General features: G+C 31.3%; 1 protein-coding gene across 1 annotated transcript in view; it reads right to left on the reverse strand.

The window, feature by feature from the left end:
- Positions 1-20,108, reverse strand: part of Nipped-B (Nipped-B cohesin loading factor) — a 401,322-nt gene that overhangs the window by 138,483 nt on the left and 242,731 nt on the right. The window contains exons 16-17 of the mRNA XM_065500106.1: positions 17,294-17,611; positions 5,833-6,008 (exon numbers count right to left, since the gene is read on the reverse strand). Coding sequence (XP_065356178.1) covers positions 5,833-6,008; positions 17,294-17,611 — 494 coding nt within the window. The remainder of the gene's footprint in view (positions 1-5,832; positions 6,009-17,293; positions 17,612-20,108) is intronic.

A 20,108-nucleotide genomic window follows, 5' to 3' on the forward strand; every position in this document is an offset into this window, starting at 1 on the left:
TTTTACTGTTAGGAATCTCAAGATATAGTAATATCCCTTCCCGCGTTTGTACTTCTGTAGAGAAACCCGAAGAGCAAATAGTGTGCGCTGATTTTGAACTTAACCCAGAGACAGTTACATTCTGCATCATACGTACCCAATGATTGCTGGTACTGGTACACAACTTCCTTCCCCTCCGGAAATTAAAAAGCAATAGAAAGTGATACCCTGGTATCTGAAAATCCTGTGGATCAGTATTCTCAGATACCTGCGTTTCACATAAGACGAAAACATCAGGACTATGAAAACAAACGTGAACCCGCGTATGTTGCAAAAGTCTAGCCGGAAGCAGCCTGTCATTACAATAAGATGAAAATTCAAATAAATTGTATGTTTTATATGATATCGAAGACCAATGAGTTAATTGTTGTTAGAAAGACTTTAGTGACCAGTGTTCTACCTTCGTCACCAAGCAGTCCAACAACACTTAATGCAATGATAACAATATCATGGAGGGGACAAATTGGGAAGAGGAAATGGTTTCACAATGACGCTAACAAAACGAGGCCATAAAAGCCCTGATCTGGTCATTGCGACAGAGAACGGCCCGTATTGCCAACATTATTGATGTTGTGTTAGCACTGTTCTCTGAGAGAGGGGTTGTTGTTTTGCTGTGGTTATTGTTTTTGTATTTTTGCGGTTTATTTTGATCTTGTTTTGTTATATATTTTTTTAAGCTTTGTTATTGTTGTGTTATGTTTCTATTTTGAAGTTATTTCTTTTTGTGTTATTTATTAATAGAATATTGTTGTTGTGTTTGTTATATTTTCTTTTTATTTTTTGTTTTATTTTAATATAATTTAATTTTAAATGTATTATTTCTTTTGTATGATTTTAATTGAATTCGAGTAGAAACGCGACGCGGGTACAATAATACTGCTGTCTTCTTGAAGACAGCAGGCTACCAACTACAATCTGTCAAAATTAAAATACACACGTTTATATGAAGACGATTCTTTTGACCACACGACTGCATTTGCCGCTGCAACCGAATTAGGCTAATTCCTATTTTTGTCAACTAAAAAACAGAATAGTGTTGCTAATATAGTAAGAAATGTAAATCAAATTAGTGCTTAAAACTATATATATTTTTTTTTACTTAATTAAGAGAAGTTTCTGATAACCATATTGATATAAATCCGCGATCGGCAGACATATACTACTACATTTTGCACTTGTATAAGTGTAAGAGCGAAAAAACAAGAACTGAGAAATAGTGGTACTCTCATCTTCACTACAAGACAGGCATGGAAAACTAAAATTTAGATATAATACTAATCTGGAACAAAAATAATACTATTTTAGTTCAAATGTAGTAAATATTTGTTTGGTTTCTTTGCTCATATTTATTTATTTATGGGGAAAATAAATGTTAAAATTGAGTTGTAATTTTTTTAAGAATATACATGTTAATTAACCTATTTGTCTAGCAATTATTATGTATGAAAAAATCATAATTTACAAGAAACTTCTAAAAACACATTTAAGCATCTAAAGGTGAGAGAAAAAAAATAGAAAGTGTTTATAATTCTAAATACTACTTAATATGTAGTGTAGATGCTAAAAAAGGTACAACAATAATATGAATTATCCACCTCCACCTCCGCATTAACATTTATTCATAAACAAAAGCAAGAAACGAGCGACAACACAACCTTCTTCTGTGACAACTCATATGAGACTGAATTGTGTTTTCTATGCGTGTGAGTAGTCTTTGTAAATTTAGTAACGCCCAAAATGCACTGTGCATAGGAGTTGCCGATCTTGGATATAAAATAATAACAGGTACATAATTAATTATAACCATATATATATTTTTACTCAAAATAATTGCTTAAATCTTAATTACTTTGGAATTATTTTTTATTAAAGTAAAAACAAAAAAAAACAAGTAAGAGTGCTATATTCGGCTGTGCCAAATCTTATATACCCTTCACCAAATTATACTTTAAATTTTATTTTTTGTTTTTTCAATTTTTTTTTGTGAAAAAAAATTCGGGTTAAAAAATAATGTCTCTGAAATATCTATCATTAGATATCCATATTGTCTATATTAATGTCTTAGTAATTCAGATATAGGTAAAAATCGAGGTTGTCCTGTTTTTTTCCTCATATCTCAGCCATTTGTGGACCGATTTTGCTGATTTTAAATAGCAAACTTCTCGAAAGCATGTCTGACAGAATTATTGAAGATTTGGATCCCGAAGATATCTGGGGTGTTCAGAAAATTGATTTCAACAGACAGACAGACGGACATGGCTTAATCGACTCCGCTATCTATAAGGATCCAGAATATATATACTTTATAGGGTCGGAAATGAAAAATGTAGAAATTACAAACGGAATGACAAACTTATATATACCCTTTTCACGAAGGTGAAGGGTATAATAAAGTGGCACCACTGAATTGTAAATCATCTTTTTACAGTGCACTCGCGATAATATGAACACCCCAAAATATGAACACTTTTTACTTCCACAGGGTACTCTATAATATGAACTTAGTGAACTAATCTGTTCCTATTTTAAAGCTTTTTTAAATATGAACAGCTTATTTATGTTTTTTTTAACGTATTTTATCTATTACACAGAGTTGATATCTAAATCAACAGGGTAGTGGCTAAATTCTAATTCAACTGCTTAATAATTTTTTAAGTTCCCTAGCTGTTGATGGGAATTAGATGCCATTCGCAAATATGAACAATCTTGTAAAAGTGAACTGGCCTGGTTTTAATTAGTTCATATTATCGCGAGTGCAATGTACTTTGTAGCTGCCGTCTTTAAAAAAAATTCAGTAGCTGCCACACGACTGCAACTGCAGCCAGCAGCATTTGTGTTCGTGTAGCCTTGAAGCCTGCTGTCTTCAATGTGTTTAATGCATATTTTGAGTAATAGACGGATCAAGACACTTATTTGCGCACAGAATAAAAAACGCGTATGTACGGGACAGACGACAGAACACTAAATACTCCAAAAAGTTACAGTGCAGAATAAAATGTTTCTGTATATTCTTTCATACTGGAATAACACAAAATTTATATTTTAATACAAAATGCTAGAAAAATTAAAAATACACTGTTTGCGTAAACAATGTTTACAATTATAAATTTTTCTCTTTGTTATACTTTGGAATGCAAAAGTGCTAAGTATGGCTGTATGGACAAGATCAGCAACAAGATGCTTATGGAGCTACCCCGAATAGCAATAAAAATAATTCTTTTTATTTTTAATGCTATATTACGACTTGAATATTATCCTCCAGAATGGAAGGTTTCACTGGTTACCATGATACCCAAGCCGGGAAAAGATCACACAAAGGTGGAATCATACAGACCCATCCGCCTATTGTCTAATATATCAAAGCTATTTGAGAAGATACTTATGAACAAGTTGTACCCGATGTTAACTGAAAACAATTGTATTCCGAATCATCAGTTTGGATTTTGAAGAAAACACAGTACTATCGAACAAACCCATAGACTTGTAAATATGGTATGAAAAGCGTTTGAAGAAAAGAAATACTATACCGCACTCTTCATCGACATCTCTCAAGCGTTTGATAAGGTATGGCATGCTGGATTAATATACAAATTCAGTCAAAATTTAACCACAAACACATATAAAGCTGTTGGAAAGCTATTTAACTGGTCGAACTTTTAAGATTAAAGAGGGAAACTTTTTAAGTACTGCACAACCCATTGAAGCTGGAGTCCCCCAAGGCAGTATCCTGGGACCTTTTTTATATTTGATATATTCGTCTGATATGCCAACTAACAACCGCACTCATACATCAACATTTGCTGATGATACTGCTATTCTAAGCATTCATGAAAACCCTCATGAAGCGTCTCGTTACTACAAAATCACATATTTGAATTAGAAAAATGGTTAAAACAATGGAAAATTAAAGTCAATAAGCAAAAATGTACACACATAACATTTACATTGCGTAGAGAATCATACCCCCCTATTCACATCAATAACCAAACAATAATTCAACAATCGGAAGTGAAATACCTCGGAATACATCTCGATCGTCGCCTTACATGGAAAAGTCATATAGATGCAAAGTTGACTCAAATGAAATTGAAATCAATTCAAATTAATTGGCTTATTGGCAGAAACTCTACGCTTAGTTTAGATTGTAAACTTCTACCTTATAACATGATCATAAAACCGATATGGTGTTATGGCATACAGTTATGGGGCACGGCCTCAGCGTCAAATGTAGAAAAGATTCAAAGACACCAAAACAAGTTTCTAAGAATGATCACAGTTGCCCCCTGTAGTGCGATTCACTAACTTTTAACGAACCGACAATCGTAATGTTTATCGACATAAATAATCGGTTGCAGTAATGATAGTGTGATTCAGTAATTTATTTTTAACGATTGTTTAAGATATGACATCTCTGTCTACAAAATATCAAAATAAGCGAAAAGTAGAAAACCATTATTTGACACACAATGAAATAATTAACCAGTGGTGTAGTGAGTACAACGTTGACTAGCAATTGGAAGGTTGTTGGTTCGACACTTGGCTGCGACTTACTTTTTTTTATTTATTTTTTTTAGTAAATACATAATTTAATAAATAATTCTACTAGTAAAACAACTTATTTCCGTCCAAAATGTAAAGGATTACTTTTGGGACATCGCGAATAAAAATAAGTACTTCTTCCAGGTGAATAATTAGTAGTATAATCTTCAAATTCCCCTATTTTTCAGCTTATTTTTTTATATTTTATTGTAAATATTAATAAGTTAAGTAAACAAAATTGTGTTTCCATTATTTTTTATATAGTTCCAGCTACAAAAGATGAAGATGACGAATAAAAAATTGCAAATACACTTTATCGATTAAATAAACACAACTTAAATTATTGTCGCTAACATAACGAAAAAAAAACTGCTTAAAGTAACAGCTGACTTCAACCGACAGCGAATATCGTTAAAAATGTTACTGAATAGCAAATTCGATAAATTTTCGTTATATTTTTTTTAACGATACGATTATCGTTATAAAAGTTAGTGAATCGCATTACTGGTATATAAAAAATGCGAATATACACAAAGATCTCAACGTACCCCTTGTAAAAACTGAGATCACGAAGAATGCAGAAAAATATTTAAAAAAGCTTGAAATTCACCCAAACTCATTGGCCCGCAACATATTAGTTAACCGTGGTCACAATCGATTAAGAAGGAGGGACACAGCAGACCTAATCTAGAAGGAAGAATGACAATTTAACCAAAACAACCATGAATACAAAATTTTTCGTCCGGCACTGGCTGGACTTATTAAATAATAACTATTAGATATAAGATTTGTACCACTTATTGTTAGTTCATTAAATAATGAAGATACAATAAATAAATGAAAATGAATAAAAAAAAAAGTGCTAATTCCATTTTGTAGTATGCTAAGTCAGTTTTTTTTTTGTCAAAATTTAAAAATTATTATCTTAGTCAAATGGTATTGACCATAACTACGCTATTAAATATATAACTTGATTTAGTTATTGGTTTATTAATTAAATTTCAACCAAAAAACGTAAATTACAGTTTTTTTAAGGAAATATTGGATTATTTCGAAATTTGTTATCTTAACAACTACCGATATCAAAAAATCGTTGCTCCATTGACTTTTGAGAGCAACTTTAGTGACAATATCAAATAACAGAGTTAAAACATATCACATAGCAGGAGGTATAAGTCGCCATCGCACTTATAAGTCATACGAAAGCTGTAATTAATTAATTAGTTAATCTTAAAATCAGAGTTAAAAACTTACTTATGGAAGCAGTCACGAATTAATTTGTAATTCTTTGTTATTTTATTTACGACTGCACCTAGGCAAGATACACAACTGGAAACGACAGCTTGATTCAATGATACTACAAGTAACATTAAATGCTCTTCCAAGGATGCCAAAAATGATTCACTAGCATTGTTTACCAGTGGAACGACCTAAAAAATAAACAACATTAATAAAATTTTTGTGTAAATATAGTCAAGTCAATTATTCTTTTCGTTTTGAAAATGTAAGACAAAATAAAAACATTTTAAGGAAATATTCGATTATATCATGTAAAAGTAAGGTACCTAGACCATTTAAAAATAATTTTTTCTGGTGCACTTTATAAATTGTAAAACAGGTTTTTGGACAAAAAATTACGATTTTGTAAAGTTTATTTAGTTTTTTATTTGAATAACATTAAGGACAAACATTTTTATTTTTTATAATAACTAAATGTTTTGTAATGTTTATTTAATTTTTTACTTAAATAACAATAAATGAAAGTTATAAATACTAGGATTTCCCGTAATTATTTACCTCTTTTATGGAAAGAATTTTGAAACAATCACCGACGAATCGTATACCATTTTTTTGCTGTCGACAACAACTAACAGAATAGGGGTAAATTTTTTATATTACGCATATTGAGAAAAGAACCATATGTTTCATAAATATTGGTGGACAATAACATATTTAAAAGTGTACCACAAAAAAACATGTGGCCTATTTATATATTAGATTATTCATTCGGTTGGAAAATAGCCTGCAAATATTCCATATTTAGTTTTTTTTATTATTTCCAGATGTTCTTCTTTCTATTAACGAATGTTAGAGATGACCGAATCTGACGTTGACAGTAATATAGTAAATAAAATCGTCATTTGTAGAATTTCGTGATATTTTTCTGATATATAATTTGTAATCCTTATTCCTGGGCTTCTTCTGATAGATCACCAAGTGGTACTAAATGATGCTTCGTGACATCTTCTCCATGATAAAGGATTTTGTGAACTGTTGCAGGCATATTTATCCATGGATATGGAGAAATACATCGATAATAATAATTCAGATGCTCTTTCGTGATCTGAAAATAACCTTATTGCTGTGTTCCCATCATTCATATTGCCTGGCCATTGTTTTGGTTGATCAATCCATATTTGAGAAATTCACCCTGAACAATTTTCATTTTTAAACTTCTTATTGGTGTCGTTGTTTCTTATTGACCCTTTCCAAAGTTCTAATCATTATCAGAGTTTACTTTTGCTTCACAGTGTTTCACTTGTACTATTTTGATTTGTTGCTTGGCAAACAGCAAAGTCAAAAAATAAAAAAATACTTATTAGCTGTACCACTATAGTGGTGACATATAATGCAGCTGAATAAAGCCTTTGTGTCAGTCAAAACCTGGTCTACTTTTCCATCTATCATCGTTAGTACTAAGTGGTCTCTAATTCGAATGGCTGTAGTGTTGCAATTTGGGCTGTAATATAACTGACTTCTTTTTTAATGGCATCATGAGTTTCCTTTTTAAATTAAAATTTAATTGGTATGGAGTATTTCGTAGATGGCGTTTAATTTTTGCAAATATCGTTTGTTTGCATCCAACTGGTCGAAGGCTCCGAGTCTTCCAAATTATTTACCAATCGCAAGGGTACAATAACACCATGAACATATCTGTGTCTGCAGTATTATCACATACATATTGCTTTGTATTGCTTTTGTCCAGAAGAACCATTACATCCCCATCTACAAAATATAGTTAACTTGCTTTTTTCATATTTCTTCAAATAATTTTCTTTAAATAATACAGTAATTTTGACTTACCTGCACAACCAACATTGCACGATATTTTGTGCAGGTAAGTTAAAAGTGCATTTAAGTTTACTGCCCCAAAAAGCAGCTAACGGCAAATAATTTACATGAAGTTTTGTGATGTTTCCCTTTAAAAATAACGACAAATTTGGTATTTAGCTACTTTTAAAATTATTAAGAAATTTACAACACAATTTTTTATTCAAAATCGTATTTTTCTTATTTTGTTTTGATTTAATTTTATATTAAGCAGCTAAAAGTTTCCAAAAGTATTATGCACATATCTTAAATGTGCAGGTATGAACAATGCACTTAAATTAACGAATTTGTATGGAGTTTGATAAATAAATATACAAACCACAAGTTTTGTGCACTTATATGCAAAATGCTCTTAAGTGAAAAGCAGGTAAGTCAAAACTACTGTAGTAGCAAGCGTTGGAAGTTTTACCTCTGCCGAAATCGGTGCGATTTAATAGTGTCCCTTGGTGGAAAACAGTCCTTCTTGAGCCTTTGTCAATCGCACGCAATCTGAGCTGAGTATATTGGTGTTTTGTTAACTTCAAATCCAAAAAGTAATGCTAATGCCTCATTTGAGAAACGTTTTTCATCACTTGGCGTTGGAATACTTTTAAGAATCCGTTTTGTTCTCACTGTACTAGCGAAAAAAAACTTTTTGTATGATTTCGACTTTTGTGAGTTGTTTCTTGATCGAAATTGATATAGAAAAGTTTCTTGAATATTTTCACATCCAATTTCTTTATTGATACTCTTAAGTTTCCGCATTTTAGATATATCTCTACAGTTGTCGAGTGTTTTTAAGGCTTATATAATATGTTTGTTTGCTCCATTAAATTTTTTTTGTAGCGCTTTATTCACCCCTATCGGCAATAACATGTGAAATTTTGTTCCCATGAAATATCCATTTCCCTCGAAGGGAAAATTGCTATCGGGAATATCACGATAAACTTTACATTTACAATAGTTGATTTTGTTCGTAACAGCTGTTTATTGTTTACAAAATTCCATCTAAAAATTTCACAACAAGGAGAATTTTTTCACGTGAACAAAGTTGATGAAGGAAAAAAGGAAAAGAGAAAATATTTCATGTGAAATATTGATTAAGTTTTTGACGAAATCAGTTACTTTATTTTCCAAGTTCAATTGTATTTCAGTGCTTAGAACTTAGAACATTTTCCTGCTTTTTGTTTTTAAAATACTCTTCGGATAATTCTTTATAGCTGAAGCCATAGAGAAATATACATAGAGCGGAAGGAGAGAGTAAAAAATTACTCTCTTTTCACACATACGGGTGATACAATACAATATACATGCAATACATTCTCATGAATTAGGTTTTTGACAACATACTTAGGTTTTTGGCTCTCAGTTACCTATCTAGTTGTTGTCTATGGCTGAAGCTCTCCATGTTTTATTATGATTTTACTGTTATTGCTTAGATATATTATAGCAACTGAGTTTCGAGTATTCGAATACCACTGGCTTTTGTCCTTTTCTTACATTACGTTATACTATCAGGCCAGTCACACATTTTGTTCGAATGGTTTCAATTCTGTAGTTTTTATTTCGATCGATTTCATTTTAGGTTCCTCAGATTCAGTGTAATTTATTAATTCCAAAAATATTTATTAATTCTATATTTCTGATTTAAATTTGACAGAGTTTTTTATATTAAAACAAAGGGCTTTTGGTACAGAAATTGATTAAAAATTTTAGAAAAATAAATAATTACAAGAAATATCAATTCCACTTTGAAAACTGAAAGTGGTTTCATTGCGAAAAAAAATGTTCGTTTAATTTTTCTGAAGAAGAAAAATACGGAATTAATTCCAATTCTGTGACAGCCCTGTATATTCCTAGGTAGCATAAATAAGTTCATTATAAAAGTGCTGAAAAATATTACTAATATATACCTATCACTACTTATAGGGCTTGGTGTTTTTATATTTGAGTCATATGAAAAATAGATAAAATGTAATTTCATCAAAATGGAAGAAGTGTTCTACAGTGGAATAGAACTTTTGACACTCAATAATCTATTAAAGTAATAAATATCAATTAGTTTTAGTATATTAATGTATTTTGTAAATTTGTTCATTAGCTTTTTGTACCCGGCGTAGCACGTGTTTTCATTATATGTTATTCAGGACCGCTGTTTATTTTACATTTAATTTAGTAAAATATAATAGAACTAGTCGAAAAGCCTGCCCATGGAAGGCAAATCATCAAAATCAACAAAAAATAATAAAAAAATTTCTTTATAGACAATATTCTGTGATAATACTGTGGAACTGCCCTTACTTAGAATACCCTGCTTCCCATCTTCATGAATCACTTTCACACTAACATATATTTGGCTAAAAACTGATTTAGGCAGATATATCCCCATCTTTTCCAACGTCTGACCTTGTGCTTTATTTATTGTTATGGAAAATCCAGACCTCCCATGCGCAAAACGAATGGGAGGTCTAGATTAATAAGAGCCAGGTCAATCCTCGGGATAAATGCGAGACTTCCTTCGAAAGTGCCTGTCAAGATATTTGCACATATGAGGTATTTCGAAAGTTTGGTCTCCTGCAATCTTGTACTATTACAGAGTAATCTCCTCGTATTTAAATTCAGCAAAAGCATTACAATAGCACCGACCTTGAGGTTTAATTTATGAGGCGGCATACCAGATGGTGAAAGGCTGTTCAAAAACTCGACCGGATAGTTTTCTCTTGCGGCTATGCTATCACATTCTACTGTGTCAATACTCAAGTATGTGGACGTTGATTTGACAAACGTCATCATTTCTAGGGCAAAGAATGGCAGACTTTGAATACTTTTCTACTGTAGAAGAATTCAATGTTTCACCAAAAATTTGGAATTTCAATAATATATTCTCCAAACTCCAATAATAGCTCTCCATTGCCTATTTTTAAAAGCTAATATCTGTATGTCGTGTCCACTGCTCGGATGTTGGTTTTTAGTGGTAAAATTTTAAAGTTTGACCACAGAACTGAGTATTTCAAAGAAGTTTGTACAACAGCAGCCCTGTGATCATGTGGCACCACAGGCAAACATTGGCGAAAATCACATCCAGCAGCAAGACCTTGCCTCCAAAGGGATTTTGATTTTTCAGTAATGTTTTTAATAATTTATCAACAGCATTAAGTGCGGGACTGGGTGCCATTGTTGCCTCGGCCCATATTATAAGTTTGGCCTTTTTAATTTGTTGGGCATCATTTGTATTGCTCTCATACTTGAGGTTGAAGTCTCCGTTAACGACACTGGAAATTTAAATTGAGATTGATAGGTACATACGTCCTCCTTTCAAAAGATTTGCCGCTATTCCTGCCGATGCTATAGACAATACAACGTCTCCATTTCCCCTGATCAAGCTTAGGAAGGTTTTGTATAGATATGTCTATCCACTTCCACCAGGTCCATCGAGAAAAAAATAGTTTGAACCATTCTGTTGAACATATATTGCATCCATTACTGTTTGAAATACTCTTGTTTTTTTAATATTCAAAGACGATTTTAAAATCCATTGTAAGCTGAAGTAGTCGTATAAGAGGGTTTGACATTCAAACCAAAAAATTATATAAATATTTACGTTTACAGTTATTTCCAATTAATAATTTGCAGTAGACAAATTTGTTTAAGTTATGAAATATCTTCTTTGAGTTTTTTATTTGAAATGTTGAAATATTACATCAGTACATGATGTTTAGATTAGTGCAAGTTACTAAAACCACGTACTATTGTATGTCATTACTGGAAACTTAAAAGTTATATCACTGAAGAGTGAGTTATATGGAGAATATCCAGTGAATGTAATAGTGAAAGTCTTTAAAATGTGTGTAAAATAAGTTCTGGCATTAACTGTTATGTTATGCTAAAAATTAAATAGGTCGGAGAAAGGGAAGTTAATATGGTATGCAATTAAACACGAACAAGAATTCCGGTATTTATTACTAATATTCATTTATTTTTTTATGTTAAATCCTTTCATATTTTTTAGCTTATTACGATATGGGTAGCGAAGCACACCGGGTCAAGCTAGTTCTAATATATGAAACAATTAATTTATCTACAAATCTCATAATTGTATACACCGTGTGAGAATTGGTGACCTTAGTTGCGAGGCTAGTTGAGTTTCTAGAATTGATGGAAAATGTTTTACTTTGTGGAGACCTTAATCCACGGTCTACTACTTATGGCGACTTTATTGATTGCAACCGGTGTAGGGCTCTTCGGAGACATCCTGCTTGAGCTGCATGAATGAATGTGTCGTGGGTCCGTTCTAGATTTGACTTTCATTTGTTTGATGCAATTTGTGATTCAAATTGAATCCTCGCTGGAACTATCTTCAGATCACTCACCCACTATTGTTACTTTATTGAGCCCCCTAGAAATTGTATCCCCGACTGGTAATTTAGCGATGACAGGCACAAGAATTAATTGGCTCAAATATAAAAAATACCTCAGTAGACATTGCTCGGAAAACATACCGCTAAGAACACCAGAAAACATCGATCACTCTCTTATCAATTTCGATAAAAATCTCAAACTGGCTGCTCAACATGCTACCCAAACCCCCCAAACCCCAGATATAATAGAATTTATTCTGCAGATGTCGAAAAAAGAAGAGTTCGAAGAGAGTGGCAATTGCAAAAATCCCCCAACTCAAATCTCAGCTAAAAGATTGCACAGAAAGACTCAAAAAGTTCTAGGAAATTCGAAAAATGGAATCTTAGAATAAATATCTAGAAAATCTGCACACAACCCCGCAATCGGATTACTCACTATGGCGAGCAACAAAAAGTTTTAAAAGACCTGTCATATGTAAGCCCCCCTTAAGAAATTCAAGTGGTGGTTGGGCAAGAAACGACATTTTTCAAGCATTTTGATGGCATGATGGTTTAATATACAAACTGAGTCAAAATTTACCCGCAAACACACATAAGTTATTGGAAAGCTATTTAACTGGTCGGACATTTAGGGTTAAAGAAGGAGACTTTTTAAGTACTCCACAACCCATTGAAGCTGGAGTTCCCAAGGCAGTATCCGGGACCCTTTTTATATTTGATATATTCGTCTGATATGCCAACTAACAATCGCACTCATACATCAACATTGACTGATGATGCTGCTATTCTAAGCATTCATGAAAATCCTCAAGAAGCGTCTCATTACTTACAAAATCACATATTTGAATTAGAAAAATGGTTAAAACAATGGAAAATTAAATTCAACAAGCAAAAATGTACACATATAACAGTTACATTGCGTAGAGAATCATGCCCCCCTATTCATATCAATAACCAAACAATAATTTAACAATCAGAAGTGAAATACTTCGGAAAACATCTCGATCGTCGCCTTACATGGAAAAGTCATATATGTAGATGCAAAGTTGACTCAAATTAAATTGAAATCAATTCAAATTAAGTGGCTTATTGGCAGAAACTCTAAGCTTAGTTTAGATTGTAAAATTCTACTTTATAACATGATATGGTGTTATGGCATACATCTATGAGGCACGGCATCAGCGTCAAATGTAGAAAAGATCCAAAGACGCAAAAACAAGATTTTAAGAATGATCACAGTTGCCCTCTGGTATATCAAAAACGCGAATATACACAAAGATCTAAATGTGCCCCTTTTAAAAACTGAGATCACGAAAAATTTAGAAAAATATTAAAAAAAACCCACTGGCCCACAACATATTAGACCTAATCCAAAGACTAGAAGGAAGAATGTCAATTTAATCAAAACAACCATGAATAAATAATTTTTCGTACGGCATTGACTTAACTAATTAATAGTTATTAGATATAAGATCTGTACCACTTATTGTTAGTTCGTTAAGTAATGAAGATACAATAAATAAATGAAAATTAAAACAAGTAAGAGAGCTATATTCGGCTGTGCCGAATCTTATATACCCTTCACCAAATTATACTTTAAAATTAATTTTTTTAAATATTTTTAGGTAAACAAAATTTAATTTTTTGTTTTGTTTTTCAACATTTTTTTTTTTGAAATTGTTTTTTAATTTTTTTTAAAAAAAGTTTTTTCCACATTTTTTTAAAAAAATTTTTTTTTTTGGAAAAAAAATTTATGAAAAAAAAAATTCGGGTTAAAAAATATTTTTCCCGATTTTGACTTATTGTAGGTCCAACTTACTATAGCCTTATCTACATCGCTGCAATGGACTTTGAAATATCTATCATTAGATATCCATATTGTCTATATTAATGACTTAGTAATCCAGATGTAGATCAAAAATAGGTCAAAAATCGAGGTTGTCCCGGTTTTTTGCTCATATCTCCGTTATTTATGGACCGATTTTGCTGATTTTAAAAGCATGATTCACGAAAGCATGTCTGACAGAATTATTGAAGATTTGGATCCCGAAGATATCTGGGGTCTTCAGAAAATTGATTTCAACAGACAGACGGACAGACAGATTAAATTACAAACGGAATGACAAACTTATATATACCCTTCTCACGAAGGTGAAGGGTATAAAAAACGAATACTCATCTTAATAGTTACTGCCAAGTTTTACGTGATACGATCGGAGGCAGTCATCATTTCCCGATCCATATTGACATTGATGGGATGAGACATAATTTCACTATCCAGGCACAAAGATCTCCATGACTTCGGCCGTTTATTACCTGACTTTGATAATATTGATGCTACAGTGATTAAGGCATTAAATGACTCTAGGTTTAGAATTGCGTACACTCAATAATATTATTTCGCTATATCTTGGAAACTGTATTTTTTTCTATTATTGTTGTATTTTTAAAATGCGATCATGATTTACATTAAATAAAATATTTTTTATATAAGAAATATTATTGAAATATGTTATATTGCGTTTTTATAGGATATTTTAGCATTTTAAGTAATAATAAATAAGAATTGTAAAATTAATATCACAAGAACTTGTAATTGTAGAAATTGTAGTTTACAAGTGCAAAAAGCTACAAGTGTTGTGAAAATTTTAATGAAACACAATTCAACAGCACTTGTAAGAATTAGAATTGTAATTGTAACTTGTAAAATTGTAGAATTGTAGTTTAGTGAAATAGGCCCCCGGTCTCGGTCGGACTCTAGCGTTTGCATATCTGTAATATTTTTCCAATTTCATATTATTTTATACACACATAATTTTTTTGTAATTTACATACAAAAAAATACAAACTATCACCCGCAAAAAGCCATCAATTTCATATGCCATTCCATTTTACTTTTTTTATACCCTCCACCACCATAAGTGGTGAATGAGGGTATATATAAGTTTGTCATTCCGTGTGTAACATTGAGAAATATTCATCTGAGACCCAACAAAGTATATATATTATTGATCCTTAATAAGTCGATTGAGCCATGTCCGTCTGTCTGTCCGTCTGTGTAAAACACGCTCACGTCCAAAATACGCAAACAAACTTAGTAGAGTTGTAAGAAAAATGTTTATTATTGTCCTAAGCAGTTTGGTATTGAAAATCAGCGAAATCGGTACAGTGGAACCAAAGTTATGAATGAAAATGTAGGACAACCTCAAAAAAAAATTGATAATTTTCACATATTTTTGGACATTTTTTGTAAATATATTGCAGCTAATATCATAAAATTTTGCACTCGTTACTTTTGTGATAAAAGGAGTAACTCTGGTGAAAATTATAAGAATCGGCCCATGATTTCTCCTAGCCCCCATACAAATTTCTTCCCGAAATATGGTTCTATGGTCTTTAAATGCCTACGGAATAGGAATATCCACATGAAATTCAGCAAAAATAAGTTTCGTGGTAAAAGAAATTATATTACAACATTTTTCATGGATCGGCCCATATTTGACCATAGCCCCCATATAAAGTACACTTCCGAAAATCTCTTAAATAAGCATAAATGTCTTATAAATATCGCTATCAAGTTGAAATTTGACATGAATAATCCCCATATATACCAAAATCGCTGTACCTAATTCTATGAAGATCGGCCGATAATTGGTTATAGCTCCCATATAAGGACCACTTCCGAAAAACACAATAACCTACATAAATATCTAAAAAATATCAATATCAAAACAAAATTTCACACACATCCATAGTTTATATTTAGAAATCACACTACTATATTTTGTGAATATCGGTCCATATTTGACCACAGCTCCCATATAAGGTCCACTTCCAAAAATCAGTTAAGTAGTCATAAATCTCTTATAAATACATTTATCATGCTATAATTCGACAAAAGTTATACTCATATATATAGATATCACTGTACCAAATTTTATGCAAATTGACCGATAATTGGTCATAGCTCCCCTAGAAGGCCCATTTCCGAAAAAAGATATTAACCTTAAAAAGTATTAAAAACATATCGATATCAAAATGAAATTACGCACAGATCCAGTAATTTGAATCCAGTAATCATACTTCTGGATTTTGTGAATATCGGTCCATATTTAACCATAGCTCCCATATAAGGTCCAATCCCGAAAATCACTAATGTCCTCATAAATTTCTTACAAATATAGTTATCAGGTTAAAATTCGAAACAAATTTGTTCAATATATGTACACAAAAATCGATGTACCAAATGTTACGATGATAGGCCCATAATTGGTCATAACCTCCATATAAGAATCACTTCCGGAAAACACATTAACCTACACAAATATTTAAAGTAATCTGTACTGAACCAAAATTTTACACCGATCCCTAATTTGTATCCAAGAATCGTACAACAAGATTTTTAAAATATTGGTCCATAATTAACCATATCTCCAATATAATGTCCACTTTTGATAATGCCGTTGTTTATATAAAATTGTACAAAAATAGCTCTCAAATACTTAGGTCCATAATAGGTCATAGCTTCCGTATATTGAACCAAAATAGTACACAGTAATTTTTAAAATCATACTACTGAATTTTGTGAATATTGGTCCATATTTCGCAACAACTCCAATATAAATACATAAAAATCACGTTAAAATATTTTATGACAATCGACTCATAATAGGTCATAGCTCCCATATAAGTCCCACAACCCAATAGCTTGAAATTTGTCTAAATATATTTGTATACCCTTTTTTATAATCTGGTAAAAAAGGAAAAATGTTGACCAAACGTATTAACTAAATATTAAGTATATAAATTGTTAAATTTCATACGTTCCAATAGGAATTTCAATTATATTATGTACTTTTGAAATAAAATATTGTCTGCGTAAACTAGTATTTCTAACAATTGTTAAGTATATTATTTGTATATTAGTTGTTATACCATCATATTTAGGTGGAGGGTATATAAGATTCGGCACAGCCGAATATAGTACTCTTACTTGTTTCTTCATTTTATTGATATTAAATTTTGTCATACCAGGGTTGTATGAGGTATTTAACTTAATTTTTAAAGCAATTATGTACTAATTTCTCAATATATTAATTGAGTTCTTGTATAGTAAAAATGCTTAATTGAGGCCGTAATTGCAGAAATTTCCTAATTACACAAACCAAACTAAATCGAAATTCTGGAGAACTTGGAATTTTGTAAGGCCATGCAAAACATGTATACCAAATATTTTGACCCCAAATTAATAACTATGTATAACATACCTTTTCAAGAATGTCTGCGACAGCACATATAAATTTAGGGGCAGTTGATGGATGGCATTTTATATTAAGATATGGCTCGATGGTTATAGCATGCCTTACTAATAGTTGTGGACGAACTTTGGCCAACAAATGTAATGTTGTAATACAACCCAACATTCTTTCATTATCTGTATCCTCCAATTCAATTAAACGTTCAACCAATCCATCTGCTAATTGTTGACAAGCTAGCACAATATCTTGAGGAGGTTCAGTATTTTTTTTTACAGGATCCTGATTACTTCCGTCTAATTTTAGCATGTTTTCCTTTGGTTGAAAAATCTGTATTTTATTTAAAAAATATATTTTAATTAGTTGTAAGATCAATTATTCTTCATTTATAAAATAATAAATACTTATTTAAACAAGTAAGATGTGTTACATTCAGCTGAACCGAATCTTATATACCCGCCGATTTTTGTACATTTTGTATAACCATTTATTTTTATCAGATTTTGCCTATTTTCAATACCTAATTATGTATGGACTAGTTAAAAAGCCTGCCCATGCCAGGCAAATCATCAAAGTCGAAAAATCCAAACAGGTTTTAAAAAAATAAAAGATTGTAAACAATTTTTTAATGGTTTTTAAGGAAGAACAATTTTATTTCATTTTTAATTTTTAATTCATTTTTTTATAGAAAGAAATACACAATTTAATTTACAAACAAATAAGCCTAATTAACAGATTCATACATAACAAAAAGCAATAACTAAAATTTCCTTAGTTACTTCGATTTGAAACAAATATGAATAAATTTCATAAGTTAATAAACATTAATCAAAAAATTTCTTTATAGACAATATTCTTTGATAATACTGTGGAACTGCCCTTACGAAGTATACAATGCTTCCCATCTTCATGAATCACTTTCACACTAACATACATTTGGCCATGGCTAAAAACTGATTTAGCCAGATAGATCCGCATCTTTTCCAACGTCTGACCTTGTGCTTTATTTATTGTTATGGAAAATGCCAGTCTTATGGGGAATTGTGTTCTGCGCAATTCAGGTCAATCCTCGGGATAAATGCGGGACTTCATTCGGAAGTGCCTGTCAGGATATTTGCACATATGAGGTATTTCGAAAGTTTGGTCACCTGCAATCTTGTGCCTTTACAGAGTCCTCTCCTCGAATTTAAATTCCGCAGAAGCATTACAATAGCACCGACCTTGGTTAATAATAATGACTAAGTCCAAAGTTATATGCATTCGAATATAAAAATGCGATTTTTCGTTATTTTTTTGGGAAAAAAGTACTTTTTTTCTTTTTAAATTATCTAAAAAATGTCTAAGAAGGTGTGTTAAGAATTTATACTTTCATTTAATATTCTAAATGAAATCAAATTTGAAAATTTTTGATATCGGGGGACCAGGACTAGAGTATCCAAAACCGAAAACCGGTCAACCGGTTTTTTCATCTTTGTAAACTCCAACGGTTTCTTTTTTTTAACTTATCGGTTTTTTGACAAACCGGTTTTTGTAAGACGTTTAACCGGTTTTAATGTAATATATTTTCTAAAGCTCATTCAAACATATTTATGAAAAACTTTGATACCATTTTTAAAAATAATGATTTATTTTATAGAAAATTGTAGCATTTGACATTTCATAAACGATATAAAATAATTGCACAAAGAATTTAAAAATGCTAAATTTCCATTAAATAAAAAACGGTTTACCGGTTTTTTTTTTGAAGACAAAAACCGAAACCGCTTAGCCGGTTTTTTTAAAAGACAATAATCGAAATCGGTTTTAAAAACACACTTTTTCGGTTAAACCGGAAACCGGTTTTTTAAATTTTCCGGTTTTTTGGACACTCTAATTCAAAAAATTACTATTGTATCTTTGCAAAAACTCAATAAAAAACATTTTTTGTCATATTTTTCAAAAAAAGTATTCCATGATTTTTTTAATTATCAAAATTTATATATATTTTTAAAAAAATAAACTACCTTATGTTTTTACATGGCAAATTAATCAGGAAAAACTTAACAACTCGCAGAGAATTTACCTAATGCAGAAATTCATAAACAACATTTTTATGAATGTAAATAACAGTGCTAGTTGAATTCTCTGAGAGTTGTTACGTTTTCCATAATTAATTTGCCACGTAAAAATATAATAATTTTTTTAAAAATATATATAACTTTTGATAACTAAAAAATTCAAAGTGAAATTAAATTTTTATTTATGAATATTTTTTAATGATATTTTACAGTTATATAGATTTTTCCATTCAAAATAGAAAAGTAAAAAGAAATTTGAAATCAGGAATCTCGAAATTCCCAAAAAAGTGTTAAAAAATCACAAAAATTGGATTTTTTTAATTTTTTTTGCTATAATATTCAAAATTATATCAAAAAAATTAAAAAAAAAAAAAAAAAAAAAATATATAAATATATATGCCCCAGTGGCATATATAGCCACTGGGGCGACCGCCGTAGAAGGCTCGAAGAAGCGGTCGGTGCCATAGCAGTCACAAACATCATACAAAAAATGTTAAACGATGAAAGTTGCTGGGATGCAGTAAAGAGTTTTGTAGAACATGTCCTCCGTGAAAAGAAAGTGGACATAGACGCAGTGGCGTGAAAAGCGGAGCCCGGACGCGGGTACAAAGTATTGAAATGGTTAATTACCATATAGGGGGCCACCTCGAAGTAATGTGGAAACGGTTCCGAGGTGGTACAATCCCCCGATGATGGCACGAGGTGGGTTTTTAGCCGGTAGCAAATGAGTCCGGCATACGACGAGCTTGACGATCTCGTTAGATGCGTAA

The sequence above is a fragment of the Calliphora vicina genome, chromosome 2 (assembly GCF_958450345.1).
Source record: "Calliphora vicina chromosome 2, idCalVici1.1, whole genome shotgun sequence".
Lineage (NCBI taxonomy): Eukaryota > Metazoa > Arthropoda > Insecta > Diptera > Calliphoridae > Calliphora > Calliphora vicina.